Source organism: Pan paniscus, chromosome 9, assembly GCF_029289425.2.
Source record: "Pan paniscus chromosome 9, NHGRI_mPanPan1-v2.0_pri, whole genome shotgun sequence".
Classification (NCBI taxonomy): Eukaryota; Metazoa; Chordata; class Mammalia; order Primates; family Hominidae; genus Pan; species Pan paniscus.
This window is the reverse complement of record NC_073258.2, coordinates 48,592,241-48,607,217: the sequence shown is the minus strand read 5'-3', so window position 1 is coordinate 48,607,217 and position 14,977 is coordinate 48,592,241. Positions and strand designations below refer to the sequence as shown.

General features: G+C 63.4%; 3 protein-coding genes across 22 annotated transcripts in view; 1 reads left to right on the top strand and 2 right to left on the bottom strand.

Moving 5' to 3' along the window:
* The first annotated feature begins 480 nt into the window (after window positions 1-480).
* CHRM4 (cholinergic receptor muscarinic 4) lies at window positions 481-10,302 on the top strand. Of its 2 annotated transcripts, none has more exons than XM_034932476.4 (2): window positions 481-2,474; window positions 7,511-10,302. In XM_034932476.4, exons 1-2 carry the CDS (start codon window positions 2,039-2,041, stop codon window positions 8,977-8,979), a joined length of 1,905 nt encoding a protein of 634 aa, XP_034788367.2. In that variant the 5' UTR covers window positions 481-2,038; the 3' UTR covers window positions 8,980-10,302. The 2 variants fall into 2 exon arrangements, with proteins under 2 accessions (XP_034788367.2, XP_003815261.1); XM_003815213.6 differs by having other exon boundaries at window positions 2,317-2,562.
* Window positions 10,298-13,531, bottom strand: MDK (midkine). 12 transcript variants are annotated; one of them, XM_034932478.4, is made up of 5 exons: window positions 12,928-13,531; window positions 11,978-12,054; window positions 11,650-11,817; window positions 11,357-11,518; window positions 10,298-10,641 (listed from the first exon to the last, which is right to left on the bottom strand). In XM_034932478.4, the coding sequence occupies exons 2-5, from the start codon at window positions 12,051-12,053 to the stop codon at window positions 10,616-10,618; spliced, it is 432 nt and encodes a 143-aa protein (XP_034788369.1). In that variant the 5' UTR covers window position 12,054; window positions 12,928-13,531; the 3' UTR covers window positions 10,298-10,615. The 12 variants fall into 12 exon arrangements, with proteins under 12 accessions (XP_034788369.1, XP_063464497.1, XP_057155293.1 ...); XM_063608427.1 differs by having other exon boundaries at window positions 12,823-13,267; XM_057299310.2 differs by lacking the exon at window positions 12,928-13,531 and adding an exon at window positions 12,783-12,919.
* Window positions 13,532-13,559: 28 nt separating this feature from the next.
* DGKZ (diacylglycerol kinase zeta) overlaps window positions 13,560-14,977 on the bottom strand; it is a 47,173-nt gene continuing 45,755 nt past the window's right edge. For all 8 annotated transcript variants that reach the window (XM_034932474.3, XM_003815217.7, XM_008968163.3 and 5 more), the window contains 3 exons: window positions 14,874-14,907; window positions 14,542-14,641; window positions 13,560-14,279 (listed from right to left, as the gene is read on the bottom strand). In XM_034932474.3, coding sequence (XP_034788365.1) covers window positions 14,163-14,279; window positions 14,542-14,641; window positions 14,874-14,907 — 251 coding nt within the window. In that variant the 3' untranslated portion in view covers window positions 13,560-14,162. The remainder of the gene's footprint in view (window positions 14,280-14,541; window positions 14,642-14,873; window positions 14,908-14,977) is intronic.

Below are 14,977 nucleotides of genomic sequence, written 5' to 3'. Positions count from 1 at the left end.
TGTTTGTATTTTTAGTAGGGATGGGGTGTCACCATGTTAACCAGGCTGGTCTCAAACTCCTGACCTCAAGTGATCTGCCTGTCTCGGCCTCCCAAAATGCTGGGATTGTGGGCGTGAGCCACCATCCGGCCAAGGTGGTCCAAATTTGGACCTGCCAGGCCTTGTCTCTGCTGTCTCTGGATGGTGCCAGCCACCCTCCCCAACCTCCCCACCCCCCATTGGAGGCCCTTGTCAACACCTCTCTGTCCCCACACCAGCCCCTTTCCTTAGAAAGCCCTTGCCCAATGACAGAGCCTCTCTGGTAGTAAAACCTTTGCAGGCCCCTTACACATCACAAGGTTGTGGCGTCACCAGGGCAAAGATAGGGGCAGTCCCTTTTGGAGATGAGGAAATAGGTTCAGAGAAATTCTGTTACTTGTCTGCTGACCTAGTGGCATCAAAAGCAGAGCAGAGAAACCACCAAGTCCCCTTGTTCCCAATTCAGCTCTCCAGGGTTCCACCGTGGGTTCTTGGGGTTGGGAGATTGAGAGAGGTCAAAAGCCCTTCATAACAGGGATTGTGGAGAAATTAAAGTGACTTTGCCTGCCAGCTTCTGGAAGAGCTGGGGTCAGTAGCTGGAGGCGTGTCTTGTGTATGCAGCCTCCCGCCCTTGGCCTTGCTTGTTTTCTCATCTGACTGTTTTAAGGATCTGCCTTCCTCCTCCACAACCCCTACCTCCTCTTAGGAGTATCACACTCTTCTGGGCCCTGGGAAGGATATGGCAAAGTGGAAGAAGTGCAGGAGTGCCGTCTTAGGGTCTTATGAACCAACTTTCCTTATTTGTGAAGTGGGGCAAGAACAGTAGTGCTTCTTTCACCCCCAGTTATGAGGTCTTGGGAGACCCGATCATTCATGTAACAACAGAAGATGGCTTCCTACTCTAGCCAACCAACCCCAGCCCTGAAGTTCCCAATTCCGACCAACCCCTGCCGTCGCGCTCGCGAGCTCTGGGGACCCGACCTCCACTTCCGGGTTCCGCGCGGAGAACCCCACACCAAGAGCCCCGCAGCGCTGGCTTCTACTCGAGTTCCCTCCCATTCTCTGCCAAGAGGCTCCTGCCTCTCCTCCACCGCCGCCCCCGCAATCGCCCTCACCACCTCCGGCCCTCGGAGGAGGGTCTTGAGTTGTTTCCCCGAGAGAAGAAATCAGACGTCTTAAGCTTAATCAAATGTTTGCGATCAGAATTTGGGGTTACAGGCCTCGGTCCTGGGCGCAGTGGGGAGCGTCCGACCCCGGCGGTTCCCCGGAAGGGCGCTCTCGGAGGGAGACAAGCGCTGGAGCGGTATCAGGCAGGCGAGGCTGCTGGGCCAGGGCGCGGGGAGCTCTCCGAGGTGCTGAAGCCGCCCCAAGGTCCGCCCAGCCTGGGCGAGGCCCGGAGTCCTGAGGCTACGGCCCGTGCGGTTCCCAGCGACCTCTGAGATTGGCTGCCCGCTCTCCGGGATCTTGTCCCGGGCTCCGGCCCCGGCGACCTTGGGCAACCGACTGTCCCTCACAGGCGGCGGTGAACTGGCGGTCCAGGCTGCGCCTGGACTGGCGGCGCGTCCCATCCCAGGGCTGGGAGAGCAGGGGCGCGCCCCTTCCCCGGCCCGGAACGCTGAGCAGGGAGCCGAGCGGGTGCGGGCGAGTGGTCCGCGGTGGGCTCTTCTCTCCCCGGCCGAACCTCTCCAGTCCACCCGCTCCTGCGCTTCCCCAGGCCCCGACGGCGCCCCTCCTCGCGGGCGGCCCGGCCGGCACGCAGCGGCGCGGCTGGAGCTCCCGGCCCTCGACCGCGACGGATCCCTGGCGGCGCAGCCCGCCCCACCCACCCGCAGCCTCCCGCTGGGGTCAGACTCCCGCGCCTCGCGGCCAAACCGCCAGCGGGGCCACGCAGGGCGCTGAGGTCCCGGAGAGGCGCGAAAATAGCTCAGGGTCCCGGGAGTATGGTCAGGGCGGAGGCGGGAGCGCGGCCGGACCCGGCTGCCAGCTCCTTCCCCAGCCCGCGAGGGGGCGCCGCGTCCCCATGACAACGCGGACACCCCCACCCCCCGGAGGGCAGCGCCCCCTGCTCCCCTGCGTCGCTGGCCGTGGGCGGCGCCCTCTGTGCCCAAGCGGGGAGCTGCCGGCCAGCCCCCGAGAGGGGCGCGGACCGCCGGGGTCTCCGACGCCTCGGGTGTTGACCCCCGCGCGTCGCCGCCGGGTGACCGGCCCGGGGCGGGCGGCGCGGCCCCGCCACGATTGGCTGCTTCCTCGTGACATCACGCGGCTCGGGGAAAAGTGCGAGCGTGAGCGCGAGTCGGAGCCACAGCGCCGGGAGCTGCGGGCGGAGCAGGGGCCGCCCCTCGACACCCCGTCCCCGCCCCCGGCCCTCGGCCCGGCCGCCCGCCCCGCCGGCCCGCGGGGCCGCGCGTCCGTCCCGCCGTCTGTCTGGCGCGAGGGGAGCTGGGCAGAGGCGGCGGGTAAGTGGCTCCGCGGCGGCGCGGGGGCGGGGGGCTCGCCGGGAAGAGCAGGAAGCAGGTCCCCGGGACGCTCTGACGCTCCCCAGAGGTGGGTTCGACTGGGACAGGGCGCCAGACCCCCTCCGGGGCGAGCGCGGGCCGGGAGCGGCAGTGGGCCGGGGCTGGGGGACCCCGCTGGAAGCAAGGCCGGGGGCTCCCGGAGGCTTCTCCAGGTGCGCCCGGGTGCGCCCGTGGGAAGGGGTGGGCATCCAGGATGTCGGGGGCGGGGGATTGCCCGCCCACAGACCCCACGGAGCCAGGGGCAGCCGTCGGGGGTGGGACCCGGTACTCCAGCCCTCCCACTGGCGGCTCAGCAGGGCGCCGGGCGCTGAAGCCCCAAAGAGCCCTTTTCCCGCCGTCTCCCCGCCCTCCCTCTCCCTCCACCCCTTTGCCCCCGCGCTGCCAGCCCACTCCGGCCCCTGGAGTCCTCCATCTACGACCTTGAGCCCCGACGGAAAACACCCCTGCCCTCCCCGACACCCCTCCCCCGCTCCGGTACTACCCCCCTTTGCTGCCCAGCCTCCAAGCCGGGGTCCTCCAGCTCCAGGCCCCCTCCTCCGGCCCCGCAACGGAAGTGTTGGGCACAATGTCGGTGCCAAATCTTCGCCTCTCCCTCCCTTGGACTCTGGAGTCTCCTCTCCCGCCCCAGGGACAGATCCAGGGGCCACAGCCTTCCCAGAGCCATGGAGTGAATGCCCAAGAACCGAAGACCTACACCCCAAACCACCCCACGGGCGTGCGGAGCACCCCCTCCGGTCTCGCCCGGGGAAGAGGGGTGTCGAGGACTCGGGAAACACAGTGCCCACGCCCAGAGGCTGCAGGAACTGCGTGCTAGGGGCTTGGAGGGAGGGCGGGGCACCCGAGAGCCAGGGCTCCTTCGACCACGGCGGAGACATGGAGGAGCCTCCAGATGGCCTAGGAAAACACGGCCCTCGAGGCCCGCCCGACCCTAGCGTGAGAAACTGGGTCCCCACTTTGGTCACAGGGGCTAGACAGTGCCTCTGGGGTAGGGTGCAGGGTGAGGAGAGAAGGAGGACAAGAGTCTTGCACTCGCCTGACCCGAGCTCCGTCCGGGCCTCCGCCTTGTGGGTGCACTGCGGGTGCCCTCTCGCCGCGAGAATGGGCGGCTTTTGGCAATAACGCCTCTTAGGGGAGTTATTAGAGCTGAGCGTGCCTGGTGTCCCTCAAGGCCAGGTTGGGCGACTCTCGCAGAGGCCCCTCGACAGATGTCAGTCAGAGGCTAGGACTCTGCCACATCTTTAAGGACTTGGACACCTCTGGGCACTGGGCTAAGACGGCGTCCCAAAGTTAGGTGGCCCGTCGCAGGCAGCCCCTAGTAGTCTGGCCTCCTCGCCCGCACAACCCTTCACCCACAGGCCAGGTGCAATCCCGATGCAGGCTCCTGGCCCGACCCTCTCCGCGCTCAGGCGGACAGCTAAGGTCTGGCTGAGTCTCCGGCAGGGGCGTTTGGAATGTGACCGGTCACCCACTCTCGGCCCTGCATTTGCTTGTGCATGCAAGTCCACAGGTGTAGAGGCACCCGAACCGTGTGCATCCTCCCGGCCACAGCACCCTAGGCACGCACACGCATGCACATGCACGTGTCCACACGGCGCGGCATGCTCACGCGCTCTCACGGGCGGACTGGTATCCAGGCGTGGCCGTGCGCACACACACGCACATGCATACAGCTACTAGCGTCTACTCGCGCTCCCCCGTAGGCACACACAAACAGAACTCGCACTCGCGCTCCCGCCCACACGTTCCTCGCAGGGTGCCGGGTGGAATCCGGGCTCCCTCAACTTTCCCACCCGAGAACCCCGCGCGGAGCCGAGGGCAGCTCTGGGGCGGCGTCCGACGGGGCCTGGCGAGGGGACCCCGCGTCACTTCCCCGGGAGGCTGTGCCTGAGGGCTCCTCTGGGTTCGCAGTCGCGTTGGAGTTGGGGGCGGTGGCCAACGGCGGCCTCACGGTCTAGGTCCGGAGCGGGCACCAGGGACCGACATTGCCATCTAGCGGTGCGCACAACCCCGGCGGCGGCAGCTCGCTCCCCAGATGCCAGGCGTATCTGGATTCCAGGGAAAGGCGCCAGAGGGGGTCGGAATGTCTGCGGGTGACCCCGAGGTGTCCAAAACGACGACAGCTGGGGCGGGGCGGAGTCGGGGAGACCCTGAGCCTCGCCCTGTCAGCACCTGGCAGCTCCCTCACGCGGGCCAAGAGCAGGACTTAATCACCGGCCATCCAGTGGTCCCGGCTCAGCCCAGCCGCCAGGATCTGGGTGAAGACAAGACATCGCTTGTCTTCTGGGAAAGCTAAGTCGAGAAGCCAGCAGGAATGTGAGGGGACCCTACCCAAGCCTCACCTGGACAGTCCCTCAGTTGTGTGGTTTTCGGGTCGAGGGGAGCAGAGGCAGGAGGTCAACTCTGAGCAGTAGCACCTTGGACTTTAAGAAGGAGCTTCCCGGGTTCTTCTCCTGCCCCCACCCGTACTTCCTAACCTGGTGACTTTGGGCCAGTTGATTAACATTATCCTCATCTATAAGACGATATTTACATCTGTAAGATGAGGACACTAATAATACCTGCCTTTTCAGGCTGTTGTAAGGATTAAACCAGATAATCTATATTAAAAGCTCAGAGGGGTTCCTGACGCGCAGTTAACACTCAATAAACAAGAGCTATTATGTTTTCACATTCTGCACTTCTAGCCCCGTTTGTTATCATCCTGCTGCCCTGTATCCTGCCTTGGGAGGCTGAAGTGAGTTTCCTTGGGGCTGGCTGACTGATTACTCCTGCCTGCCCTGTCCCCTCCTCCACGTGAGTGATTGGGGGAGGGCAGCCTCCTGGTGCTGGAGGGGACAGCTCAGAGAGTGACACCTGAGCTTCTATTTCAGAGGCTCTCAGAGCCAAATGGGGTTGTCAGGGACCCCAAGAGAGGGCAGTAATGTGGTCTTTGCCCTTGACTCGTTGTGTGACCTTGGGGGTGACAACACTTGCTCTCAGCCTCTCCTCCTACGAACCAAGGATTTAGAACAGGAGAACTTGAACTATCAGGCTAGGAGGCTGGGTCTGTATCTGCGACGGTGAAATAGAAGGGCTGGGGTCAGACTTGGGGCGGTTACCCTGGCCCTTGGCCCCAGTCTGCAGTACATTTTTGTGTTTATGTATAGAGATCAAATTTAGGTGCCAATCCCTATAGCTGCTGGGGAGGATCTCCCAGGACAGGATCCTCTCTATTCTGCAAATGAGAAAGAGGTGCAGGAAGGGGCAGTGGATCGTCTCAGGCCACAGAGCCAGAGCCCAGGCTGCGGGTTAGTGCTCCTTCCTCCACAGCCGGCTGCCGCGCCCTCTCTTCCTCTCACACACAGACGCACAGAACTGCGTATCCGACCATGCCTGCTGGGCTGGCGTGGCTGTGATGGGCCCGCGTGCGTCTGTGGAGCGGTGTGTGTGTTGGCGGGTGTGAAGGAGGCTGGGCTGAGCGGCTGCCCTGGCACTCAGAGCTGGCGTGGGCCTCCCTCACATGGAGGGAAGAGGAAGAGGGGGAGGAGAGCTAAGAGGAGCCTGGTGGGAGGGAGGGCAGGCTCAGGGAAGGGCCTGTGGTGGGGACTCCAGCTAGGGCGCCGCCCGGTGTGCGGAGTGGACTGTGGAGGGGAGAGGCGGCCCTGGCAGCCTTCTCTTCCCTCTGGGACAATCCTTTCACCTCATGGGTCCCCAGTTGGGCCTCAGGGTTCTCTGACAACCTAGTGACCCCTGCACTGCCTCCCTCCCAGCTGCATGCCCTGTGGCTGGAGCTGAGGACTCCTTGAAGGGGATGTGACAGTTGCAGGTACCTCCTGAAGCCCCTTCTGCAGGGACTCTCCTCCTCTCTGGGGTGCCCAGCTCCATGCACCGCCTCTGGTCTCCTGCAAAGCCTTCTGGCTCCTGGAGCTCTTTGGCCTCTTTCAGCCAGAGCTCTTAAGTTACGGGACTGCCTTCCTCTCACCACCTCACCCCGCACTTATTCCCACCAGCAACGTAGTGCAAGAAGCCGTGAAACCTTGGTCAGGCTATTAACAGCTCCGTGCCTCAGTTTCCCCATCTGTAAGTAGTAGAGAAAAAATGGTATCTACCTCATAGGTTTGTTATGAGGATGAAATGAGTTAACACTACAAAAAGTGTTGCCAGGCATGATGGCGCCTGGAGTCCCAGCTACTCAGGAGGTGAGAGGATGGCTTGAGCTCAAGAGTTCTAGACCAGCCTGGACAACATACCAAGACCCTGTCTCTACAAATAAATAGATAAATAAATAGACACTTTTTTTAAGTGTCAAAAGTGCTTGGTACTTAGTAGACCATCAGTGTTAGGTGCTCATACATACCCCTATTATTGCCTTTGTCCCAGTGTCTTCTACAGGGGTTGGAGAGCAGGTGTTAAGAAATGACCGAGTGGGTAAATGGATGAACAGAACACCTCCCTCCAGAGCCCACATGCTCGTGGGCCTCTGGGACCACTCTCCTCCTCCTCTTGCTTCCCTGAGCTCCCCCAGCACCGGCCTCTGTCCAGGCCTTGCGCTGCCTCCAGGCCTTTGCTGTGGCTACTGCCCCTGGCAGGGCCACTCTCCACAGCTCCTCCTGTGGCTGGCTCCTCATCACCCAGAAGACCTGGTGGGTGAGGCCACCTAGCAAGGAGTCATGCCTGTCCTGCCTTCTGACTCACTCTCTCATCACCCTGCCTTTTTTTTCTTTTGTGGCTCACGTGTTTGCATGTCTCCCCCCAGGAGGCAGGGGGCCATGTGTGTCTTATTCACTTCTGTAGCCACAGCACCCTGAGCAATGCTTGCCACATAGTAGGTGCTCAATTAATGTTGAATGAATGGGCGAATGCGGGATGGCGGGACAGAGTTCTCTCAAGGCATTCTGCCAGAGAATGTCCCTCTGTCACCTTGAAGCCAGTGTACCTCCAGATGACTCCCCCATTCCCTCCTGTAGTTCATGCTTTTCTCTCCCCTTCCTCCCCAGACACGGCCTACCCACCCCTGGCAACCAACATGGCCAACTTCACACCTGTCAATGGCAGCTCGGGCAATCAGTCCGTGCGCCTGGTCACGTCATCATCCCACAATCGCTATGAGACGGTGGAAATGGTCTTCATTGCCACAGTGACAGGCTCCCTGAGCCTGGTGACTGTCGTGGGCAACATCCTGGTGATGCTGTCCATCAAGGTCAACAGGCAGCTGCAGACAGTCAACAACTACTTCCTCTTCAGCCTGGCGTGTGCTGATCTCATCATAGGCGCCTTCTCCATGAACCTCTACACCGTGTACATCATCAAGGGCTACTGGCCCCTGGGCGCCGTGGTCTGCGACCTGTGGCTGGCCCTGGACTACGTGGTGAGCAACGCCTCCGTCATGAACCTTCTCATCATCAGCTTTGACCGCTACTTCTGCGTCACCAAGCCCCTCACCTACCCTGCCCGGCGCACCACCAAGATGGCAGGCCTCATGATTGCCGCTGCCTGGGTACTGTCCTTCGTGCTCTGGGCGCCTGCCATCTTGTTCTGGCAGTTTGTGGTGGGTAAGCGGACGGTGCCCGACAACCAGTGCTTCATCCAGTTCCTGTCCAACCCAGCAGTGACCTTTGGCACAGCCATTGCTGCCTTCTACCTGCCTGTGGTCATCATGACGGTGCTGTACATCCACATCTCCCTGGCCAGTCGCAGCCGAGTCCACAAGCACCGGCCCGAGGGCCCGAAGGAGAAGAAAGCCAAGACGCTGGCCTTCCTCAAGAGCCCACTAATGAAGCAGAGCGTCAAGAAGCCCCCGCCCGGGGAGGCCGCCCGGGAGGAGCTGCGCAATGGCAAGCTGGAGGAGGCCCCCCCGCCAGCGCTGCCACCGCCACCGCGTCCCGTGGCTGATAAGGACACTTCCAATGAGTCCAGCTCAGGCAGTGCCACCCAGAACACCAAGGAACGCCCAGCCACAGAGCTGTCCACCACAGAGGCCACCACGCCCGCCATGCCCGCCCCTCCCCTGCAGCCGCGGGCCCTCAACCCAGCCTCCAGATGGTCCAAGATCCAGATTGTGACGAAGCAGACAGGCAATGAGTGTGTGACAGCCATTGAGATTGTGCCTGCCACGCCGGCTGGCATGCGCCCTGCGGCCAACGTGGCCCGCAAGTTCGCCAGCATCGCTCGCAACCAGGTGCGCAAGAAGCGGCAGATGGCGGCCCGGGAGCGCAAAGTGACACGAACGATCTTTGCCATTCTGCTAGCCTTCATCCTCACCTGGACGCCCTACAACGTCATGGTCCTGGTGAACACCTTCTGCCAGAGCTGCATCCCTGACACAGTGTGGTCCATTGGCTACTGGCTCTGCTACGTCAACAGCACCATCAACCCTGCCTGCTATGCTCTGTGCAACGCCACCTTTAAAAAGACCTTCCGGCACCTGCTGCTGTGCCAGTATCGGAACATCGGCACTGCCAGGTAGGCAGGCAGGAGTGCCCTAGGAGGTGCTGGTGTTGCGTGCGTGTGCTGGGGGACCACACGGCTCACTTGCTGTGGGGAAGAGTTGCAGGCACCATTCTGTGTTCATGTTTTCTGAGGAGGAAGTTCAGAAGAGGCTCTGTGGCTGCATTCAGAGACCAGATCTCTGCTCAGGCTGAGGAGGCTTACCCCAGGGAGTGTCTGAACTGGGGCTGCCTGGCCCACCTCTGTGGCCCTGCTTCAGCGAGCTGCGGGGCACTGGCCTGGGTGGGCACCTGCCCCACTGTGACCAACCATCAGCAGTGCTGGAAGAATGGACATCTGGATGGGGGCCGAAGCCCAGGGCCCCCTCAGGAAGAACAAAGGGGCCAGTGCTTGGAAAAGGAGGCTTGGGAAGGGAGTAGAAGGGTGGGGTCCCCCATTCTGCTGTAATCGGTGCTTTCTGCCCCCTTGCACCCCGCATGTAGGCTCAGCCCCCTCTCCCCAAATCCCACTCCAGGGGCAGAAATCTCCTCTGGCTGCAACTACTTAGCCAGGTTCTGGGTGGGTATGATGGAGGCCAGGTCCCCCCCGCCCCAGCAGCACTGCCCTTGTCACATTAAGATGGGGCAGCTGGGAGGTCAGGGGTTCTGTCTCAGGAACGGAGGTCTGGCCTTCTGCGATCCCAGGCTGAGCCGTGAGTGGTCCACTTATTCAGAAGACAGCCCCCTGCAGCCCCGGCCTTAGAAGGCTGTCCCAGGTCACACATCGAGTCAGGGTGAGGCTGTGGTGGATGGCATTCCCATCTGCCCTCTTCAAACCTCTCACCCCCTGGCTTCTGCAGGGTGGAGGCCTGGGTCACACAGGCAAGAGGAAAGGAGTCAACCTGGTGGCTCACTCGGGTTTCCATGACAGTGGGAAGGGGGGAGGTGGGCAGTGAGGTAGGCACGCAGCCCTCGCATCTGCTCTCCCCCATGGGTAGAACCTTCCTGATTGGCTGTGGGTTGTATCAAAAGACCTTTGACTGGGTGAGGCTGAGATGGGTGTGGTGGTTCCAGCGAGTCAGCCAGGTTCCCTTCCCCAGCCCTGGTCCCTGGGGGAGATGAGGGCCGAAAGGCTTAGGCGACTTGATGGGGAGCACCCTTTCAGGGGCCCTGGAAGAAATGTTTGTAATTGTTCTGCTTTTTCCATGAGCTCTGGAGAGCACCCACCACCAAGCCCCCAAGCCCCCTGAAACCCACCAGTCCCTACAGCCTGGTCTTTCTCCCCACCTTCCCACTCCCAAACACATTTCCACAGCAAACTCCTTGGGAAGGGGCTTTTATATATTAAAAAAGAAAAGCTTTTATTGGGGGGAAAAAAAGTCAGTTTATTTGATGTGTTTCTTAGTAATGGAATTGTGGGGAAGAACAAAAGCGGGCTCTGGGACTCACATTGCTTTGCGGGAGGCTCAAGCTTCCCAGAATCCCTTGTCCCTCCCCACTTTGGGCACTTAGGGGTGGGGCTGGGGAGTGAGAGGGACAAGGCAGGGCATGATTGATTAAAGCTAACGAGCAGACAGACAGAAGGCACTGGTGGGTCATATCTCGGGCCTGGGAGAGGGAGGGCGTGGGCCAGGCCCCATGTGACACCAGGGGCTCCTTGGCATCCAGGCTTGGCGTCTAGTCCTTTCCCTTCCCTTTCTTGGCTGTAAAACAAGAAAGAAATATTAATACCATATCAGCAGTTAGGCTGACCCATTGCAGACCGCCGGCTCCACAAACACGCGGGCATCAGGGAAGGAGAAGATTCTGCCCCCTAGTGGTTTCCAATCAGCTGACTCGGAAGCAGGGGATGGGGCAGCCATTGTGATGTGGACATGGGACATCCCCAGCTTCCTATTTCCACTTGGGATCAGAAAACCTTCAAGTTTCCAGTCCTGGTCCTGGTCACAGCAGCCCTGGGCATCCTCAGCCTCCTCACCTGAGAAGCGGGCAGATTCACCCCTGCCCTGTTGGCCCCGCTGGGCTGAGTCACGAGTGAGCTGAGAGGCCCAGGGTGGGCCTTGACCTCCTCCCAACACTAGAAAGGGCAGAGCTGACCAAATGCTGCCCGTGGCTGGAGAGCTGACAAAGGCAAGCCGTTCCAGGACACTCTCCCTGGGTCCTAAGCCAGATGCTCCAATGGAGTAGTTTGAGCTGGTCCCTATTTGGGCCAGGGAGGATTTATGTCCCCAGCATCACCTGCGGCCTCTCTTGTAGTGCCCATCTTCAGACTTTTCCAGGCAGGGAAGCCAAGTGAGGCGATGTCAGGAAGCCACTGGCCAGGACTCAAAACTTAAGGTTTAACTTGGAATTGTCCCCTCACAGGCGGGGGGGGGGCAGCCCCCCGCGACAGCCCCACCCCCTTCTCCTTTCGCTGACCTTTGGCCTTTGCTTTGGTCTTGGGGGTGCAGGGCTTGGTGACGCGGATGGTCTCCTGGCACTGAGCATTGTAGCGCGCCTTCTTCAGGGTGCCTTGGCGGACTTTGGTGCTTGTGCCCCCATCACACGCACCCCAGTTCTCAAACTTGTACTTGCAGTCGGCTGGCGAGAGAGCGGCCCAGGTCAGCGCTGCGCGGCCCGCGGCTCGCGGCCCCCCCCTCCGCCAAGGGTCCGCCCAGGGTTCGGCGAGGCTGTGCCCCCCTCTCCTGCCCTCTGACTGCGCCCCGCCTCACCTCCAAACTCCTTCTTCCAGTTGCAGGGCACCCTGCACCGGATGCGCTGGGTCTGGGCCCCGCAGGTGCCCTCGCGGAAACCCACGCCGCAATCCTTGCTGCTGGGGGTGCAGGGCCCCCAGGCCCACTCAGCGCACTCGCTCCCCGGGCCGCCCTTCTTCACCTTATCTACAACGCGCGAGGAACAGAGTTCAGGACTGGGGCACGGGGAGACTCCCTCGGGAGCCGCCTTCCTGGGGTTCCAGGCTAGGAACCCAGGCGGCCCAGTCCAGAAGTGGCGGGGCCTCGCCTGCCCGTCCCCAGCCCTCCTTCGATCATCCCCCATCACCTTTCTTTTTGGCGACCGCGGAGGTGAGCGCCAGCAGGGCGAGGAGGGTGAGGAGGAGGAAGCCTCGGTGCTGCATCCTGAGGGGAGAGCCAGAGTCTGAATCCCTGGCCCGTCCCCTTCCCCACCGGGGGCCGCGTGCAGGGCCCTCCCACCTCCGCGTGCTCCACTTTCCAGGCCCCAAGTCGGGCTGCTAAGGTGGCGGCGGTGGGAAGACTTGGGGCGGCCCCTCGCCGCTAGCCCGGACGCACCGCCAAGAGGCGACTCCCCGGGGGACGCCTCGAGCCCAGGACGCAGCTCAGACCCCCACCCCCGCCTCCAGCCCCCAGACCCTAGATCGGCCGCGGCCGGGCGGACCAGGGGCCGCCGCGCGCTCACTCGCTCGCTGCCCGCGCTGCTTCGCTCCCTCCCGCGCCGGGCCCGTCCCGCTCCGGCCGCCGCGGCCCCTTTTGTCTCCAGAACCGGTCTGAGCCGGTCACATGGGCCCCCGCCCCCTCTCCCCACCCCCCCAGGGAAGGACCCGCCCCGCCCCCTCCCCTCAAACCCGCACCGCCCCCGACCCCGGCGTCCCCGCCCCCGCTCCAGCCCGCGCCCCCCGCGCTTCTACTCCGGCGTCCGTGTTCCCGGCCCCGCGCCCTCGCGTCTCCCCGCCGGTGCCCTCTGCGCTGCGACGGCGGCCTCTCCCGGCCCCATCTTCCGAGTGGTGGTCTCCCGACCCCGGGCCCCGTCCCGCCCGCGCACACCGGCCCCCGGCCCACTCCCTGCGCCGCCGCCCGCTGCCCCCATCCCAGGTCGTCCCCTGCCGTACGCCAAGGCCCGGGCCGTTCTCAGGCCCCAGCTTCTCTTGCCTGCCGCGGAGCCCCGGCGCCTGTATAACCCGCCGGGCCCGCTCCCCTCCACGGCCGGCTCAGCCCTGGCGCCCTGCTGGCTGCTGGGGAGGGGGCGCGGCCCACCTGGGGCGGTTTCCGCGGGTGGGCAGGGAAGCGCTCCGCTGTGCTGGGGGGAGTCTGGGACCCGGTCGCCCAGAGAAAGCCACGGGTGCGGTCGCCCAGTGCCTTTCCGGGAGCACAGACTTGAGGGACTGCGAGTGGGGGTCCTGGGGGAGGAGCCCGCAGGCCTGGATTTGGTGAAACTTGGTGCTGACAGGAGCCGTCTGAGAAGTTCCAGATCCAGCCACATCGGCAGCTGCAAGTGCCCACCCCCTCTAACCCTGGGCCTGCGGCATTGCCTCGCCCGGTTCCCCCAAACTGGGAGAGCCCCCGAGGCCTGGGGGAGGGGCTTGCTCAAGGCCACAGGGCAAATGGGCCACAGAACCCGGGCTCGCCCCCGCCCCACCCCTCTTTCACTTTCATTGTTGTTCTCCGCGGGAAGCGGGAAGCCGGAGGGATCGGCCCCGCCCCCGGCCCCGACGAGCGCGGCCGCCGGGCAGAGGTCAGGAACCGGGCAGGCCCTGGGACCAACCACCAAACGGGAGCCGGGGCCCCAGGAAGGTGCTGTCGACAGCGTCCAGTCCCCCACCCCGAGGACAACCCCGCAGCCCCCGCTGCTTGTTAGACCTCCCCCGCAAAAGAAGAAAAGCAGAAAAGAAAAAAAAATCCACTTTACTGAGTCACACCCAGCTGTAAACATGTCACCGTGAGAGTCCCGCCCCCCACCCCCAGGCCGCACAGTCCGCGAAGAAATGACAGGGGAGCGGGGAGGGTCGCCGGAGCGGGTGCCAAGCAAGGCAGGGCAGGCAAGTGCAGCAGGCGCTGAGTTTCCGGGAGGAAGCCCGGGGGAGGTGGGGTGGGGCAGGATCGGGGGCTGGGGACCCAGCCGAAGACCAGGGGGCCCAGGAAGCCTCTTCCCGAAGGCCTCCCTCTCTCCAGCCCCTCCACTCCTGGGAGGGCATCTGCTGCGGCCAGGGAGCGCCCTGCCCCAGAACCCCCGCAAAGGCATATCCAACCCAGCCGTGTCCTGTTCCCTGTGAGCCTCCGGGTCCGGCGGGGTCCTCAGGGGAACAGGTGAGGCCCCCCAGCTCCTGAGTCCAGCCCTAGGTCTGGGCGGCTCCTTAGGGGGCGGCATGGGGCTCTTTCCCTGGGGCCTAGGTCCCCCCGTGGCTGTCCCACTGGAATGTGGCAGTGAGGTGGGCAAGGAAGGCGCTCGTCCCCTGGCCGCATTGTCCCTCCTGCTGCCCGCGGGCGGCCCGCTACACAGCCGTCTCCTGGTCCTCCCGCTGGATCATCTGGTAGTGCTGCCGGTTCTCCAGGTAGGCGGCCAGCTCGGTGTCCTGAGCCTTCTCAGCCCGCTGCCGGGGAGTGTCGCCCTGGAGGAGGGCGGAGCTGCGATCAGCAGGGGCCAGAGGCAGGCCTAACCCCTAGCAGGCTGAGAGGCAGGGGCTCTACCTCCCTGTGGCCTGGTCAGGGAGGGAGGCCTCTCTGCCCACCAGCTCCTCCCCTGCTGGCTCAGGTTTCCCAGGGTCTGGACTGTGTCTTCCCAGGGACAGCCCCCAGCCCCAGCTCCCACCTAGGACCTTGGGAAAGGTTTGGTTGGTGCCCTCGTGGGCTCCCTGCCTGCCGTCTGCTCACCTGCTGGTCTGTCTTCATGAGCGAGGCCCCGGCCTCCACGATGTAGTGGCAGATGGTGCGCTGGCCCAGGGCCGCTGCTTGGTGCAAACAGGTCTCCCCGCTGGGGGAGCAGGGGCTGGCTGTGTACCCCATCCCGTCCCCTGATCCACCCATCTGTCTCCCAAGGGCCATCAGAAAGGGCAGGAAGTTCAGGGCTCTGGGGCAATAGGGGTGGCCCAGGGGATGACAGATGTGACCAGGAAGTTTATGGGCTCTGACCTGACAAAATGGGAGGGGTGGGGAAAAGGGTGGTTTCCGGGGTGACCACGGTTCTGCACTGCCCAGATACTTACTTTTCCTCCACCGCATCAAGGATCTCTGGGGGGGCTGGAGAAGGGGAGAAGGTGGTCAGAGAGGCCTGGCAACCCCTCCTCCTCCCACCTTGGCCCCAGGCCCT

Coding starts and splice junctions, on each gene's coding strand:
- MDK (XM_063608421.1), bottom strand. CDS start 12,053: ATGCAGCACCGAGGCTTCCTCCTCCTCACCCTCCTCGCCCTGCTGGCG. Junction 11,818..11,977: donor CGCGGTCGCCAAAAAGAAAG/GTGATGGGGGAT, acceptor CGCGCGTTGTAG/ATAAGGTGAAGAAGGGCGGC. Junction 11,519..11,649: donor CTGGAAGAAGGAGTTTGGAG/GTGAGGCGGGGC, acceptor CTCTCTCGCCAG/CCGACTGCAAGTACAAGTTT.
- CHRM4 (XM_034932476.4), top strand. CDS start 2,039: ATGACAACGCGGACACCCCCACCCCCCGGAGGGCAGCGCCCCCTGCTC. Junction 2,475..7,510: donor GAGCTGGGCAGAGGCGGCGG/GTAAGTGGCTCC, acceptor CTTCCTCCCCAG/ACACGGCCTACCCACCCCTG.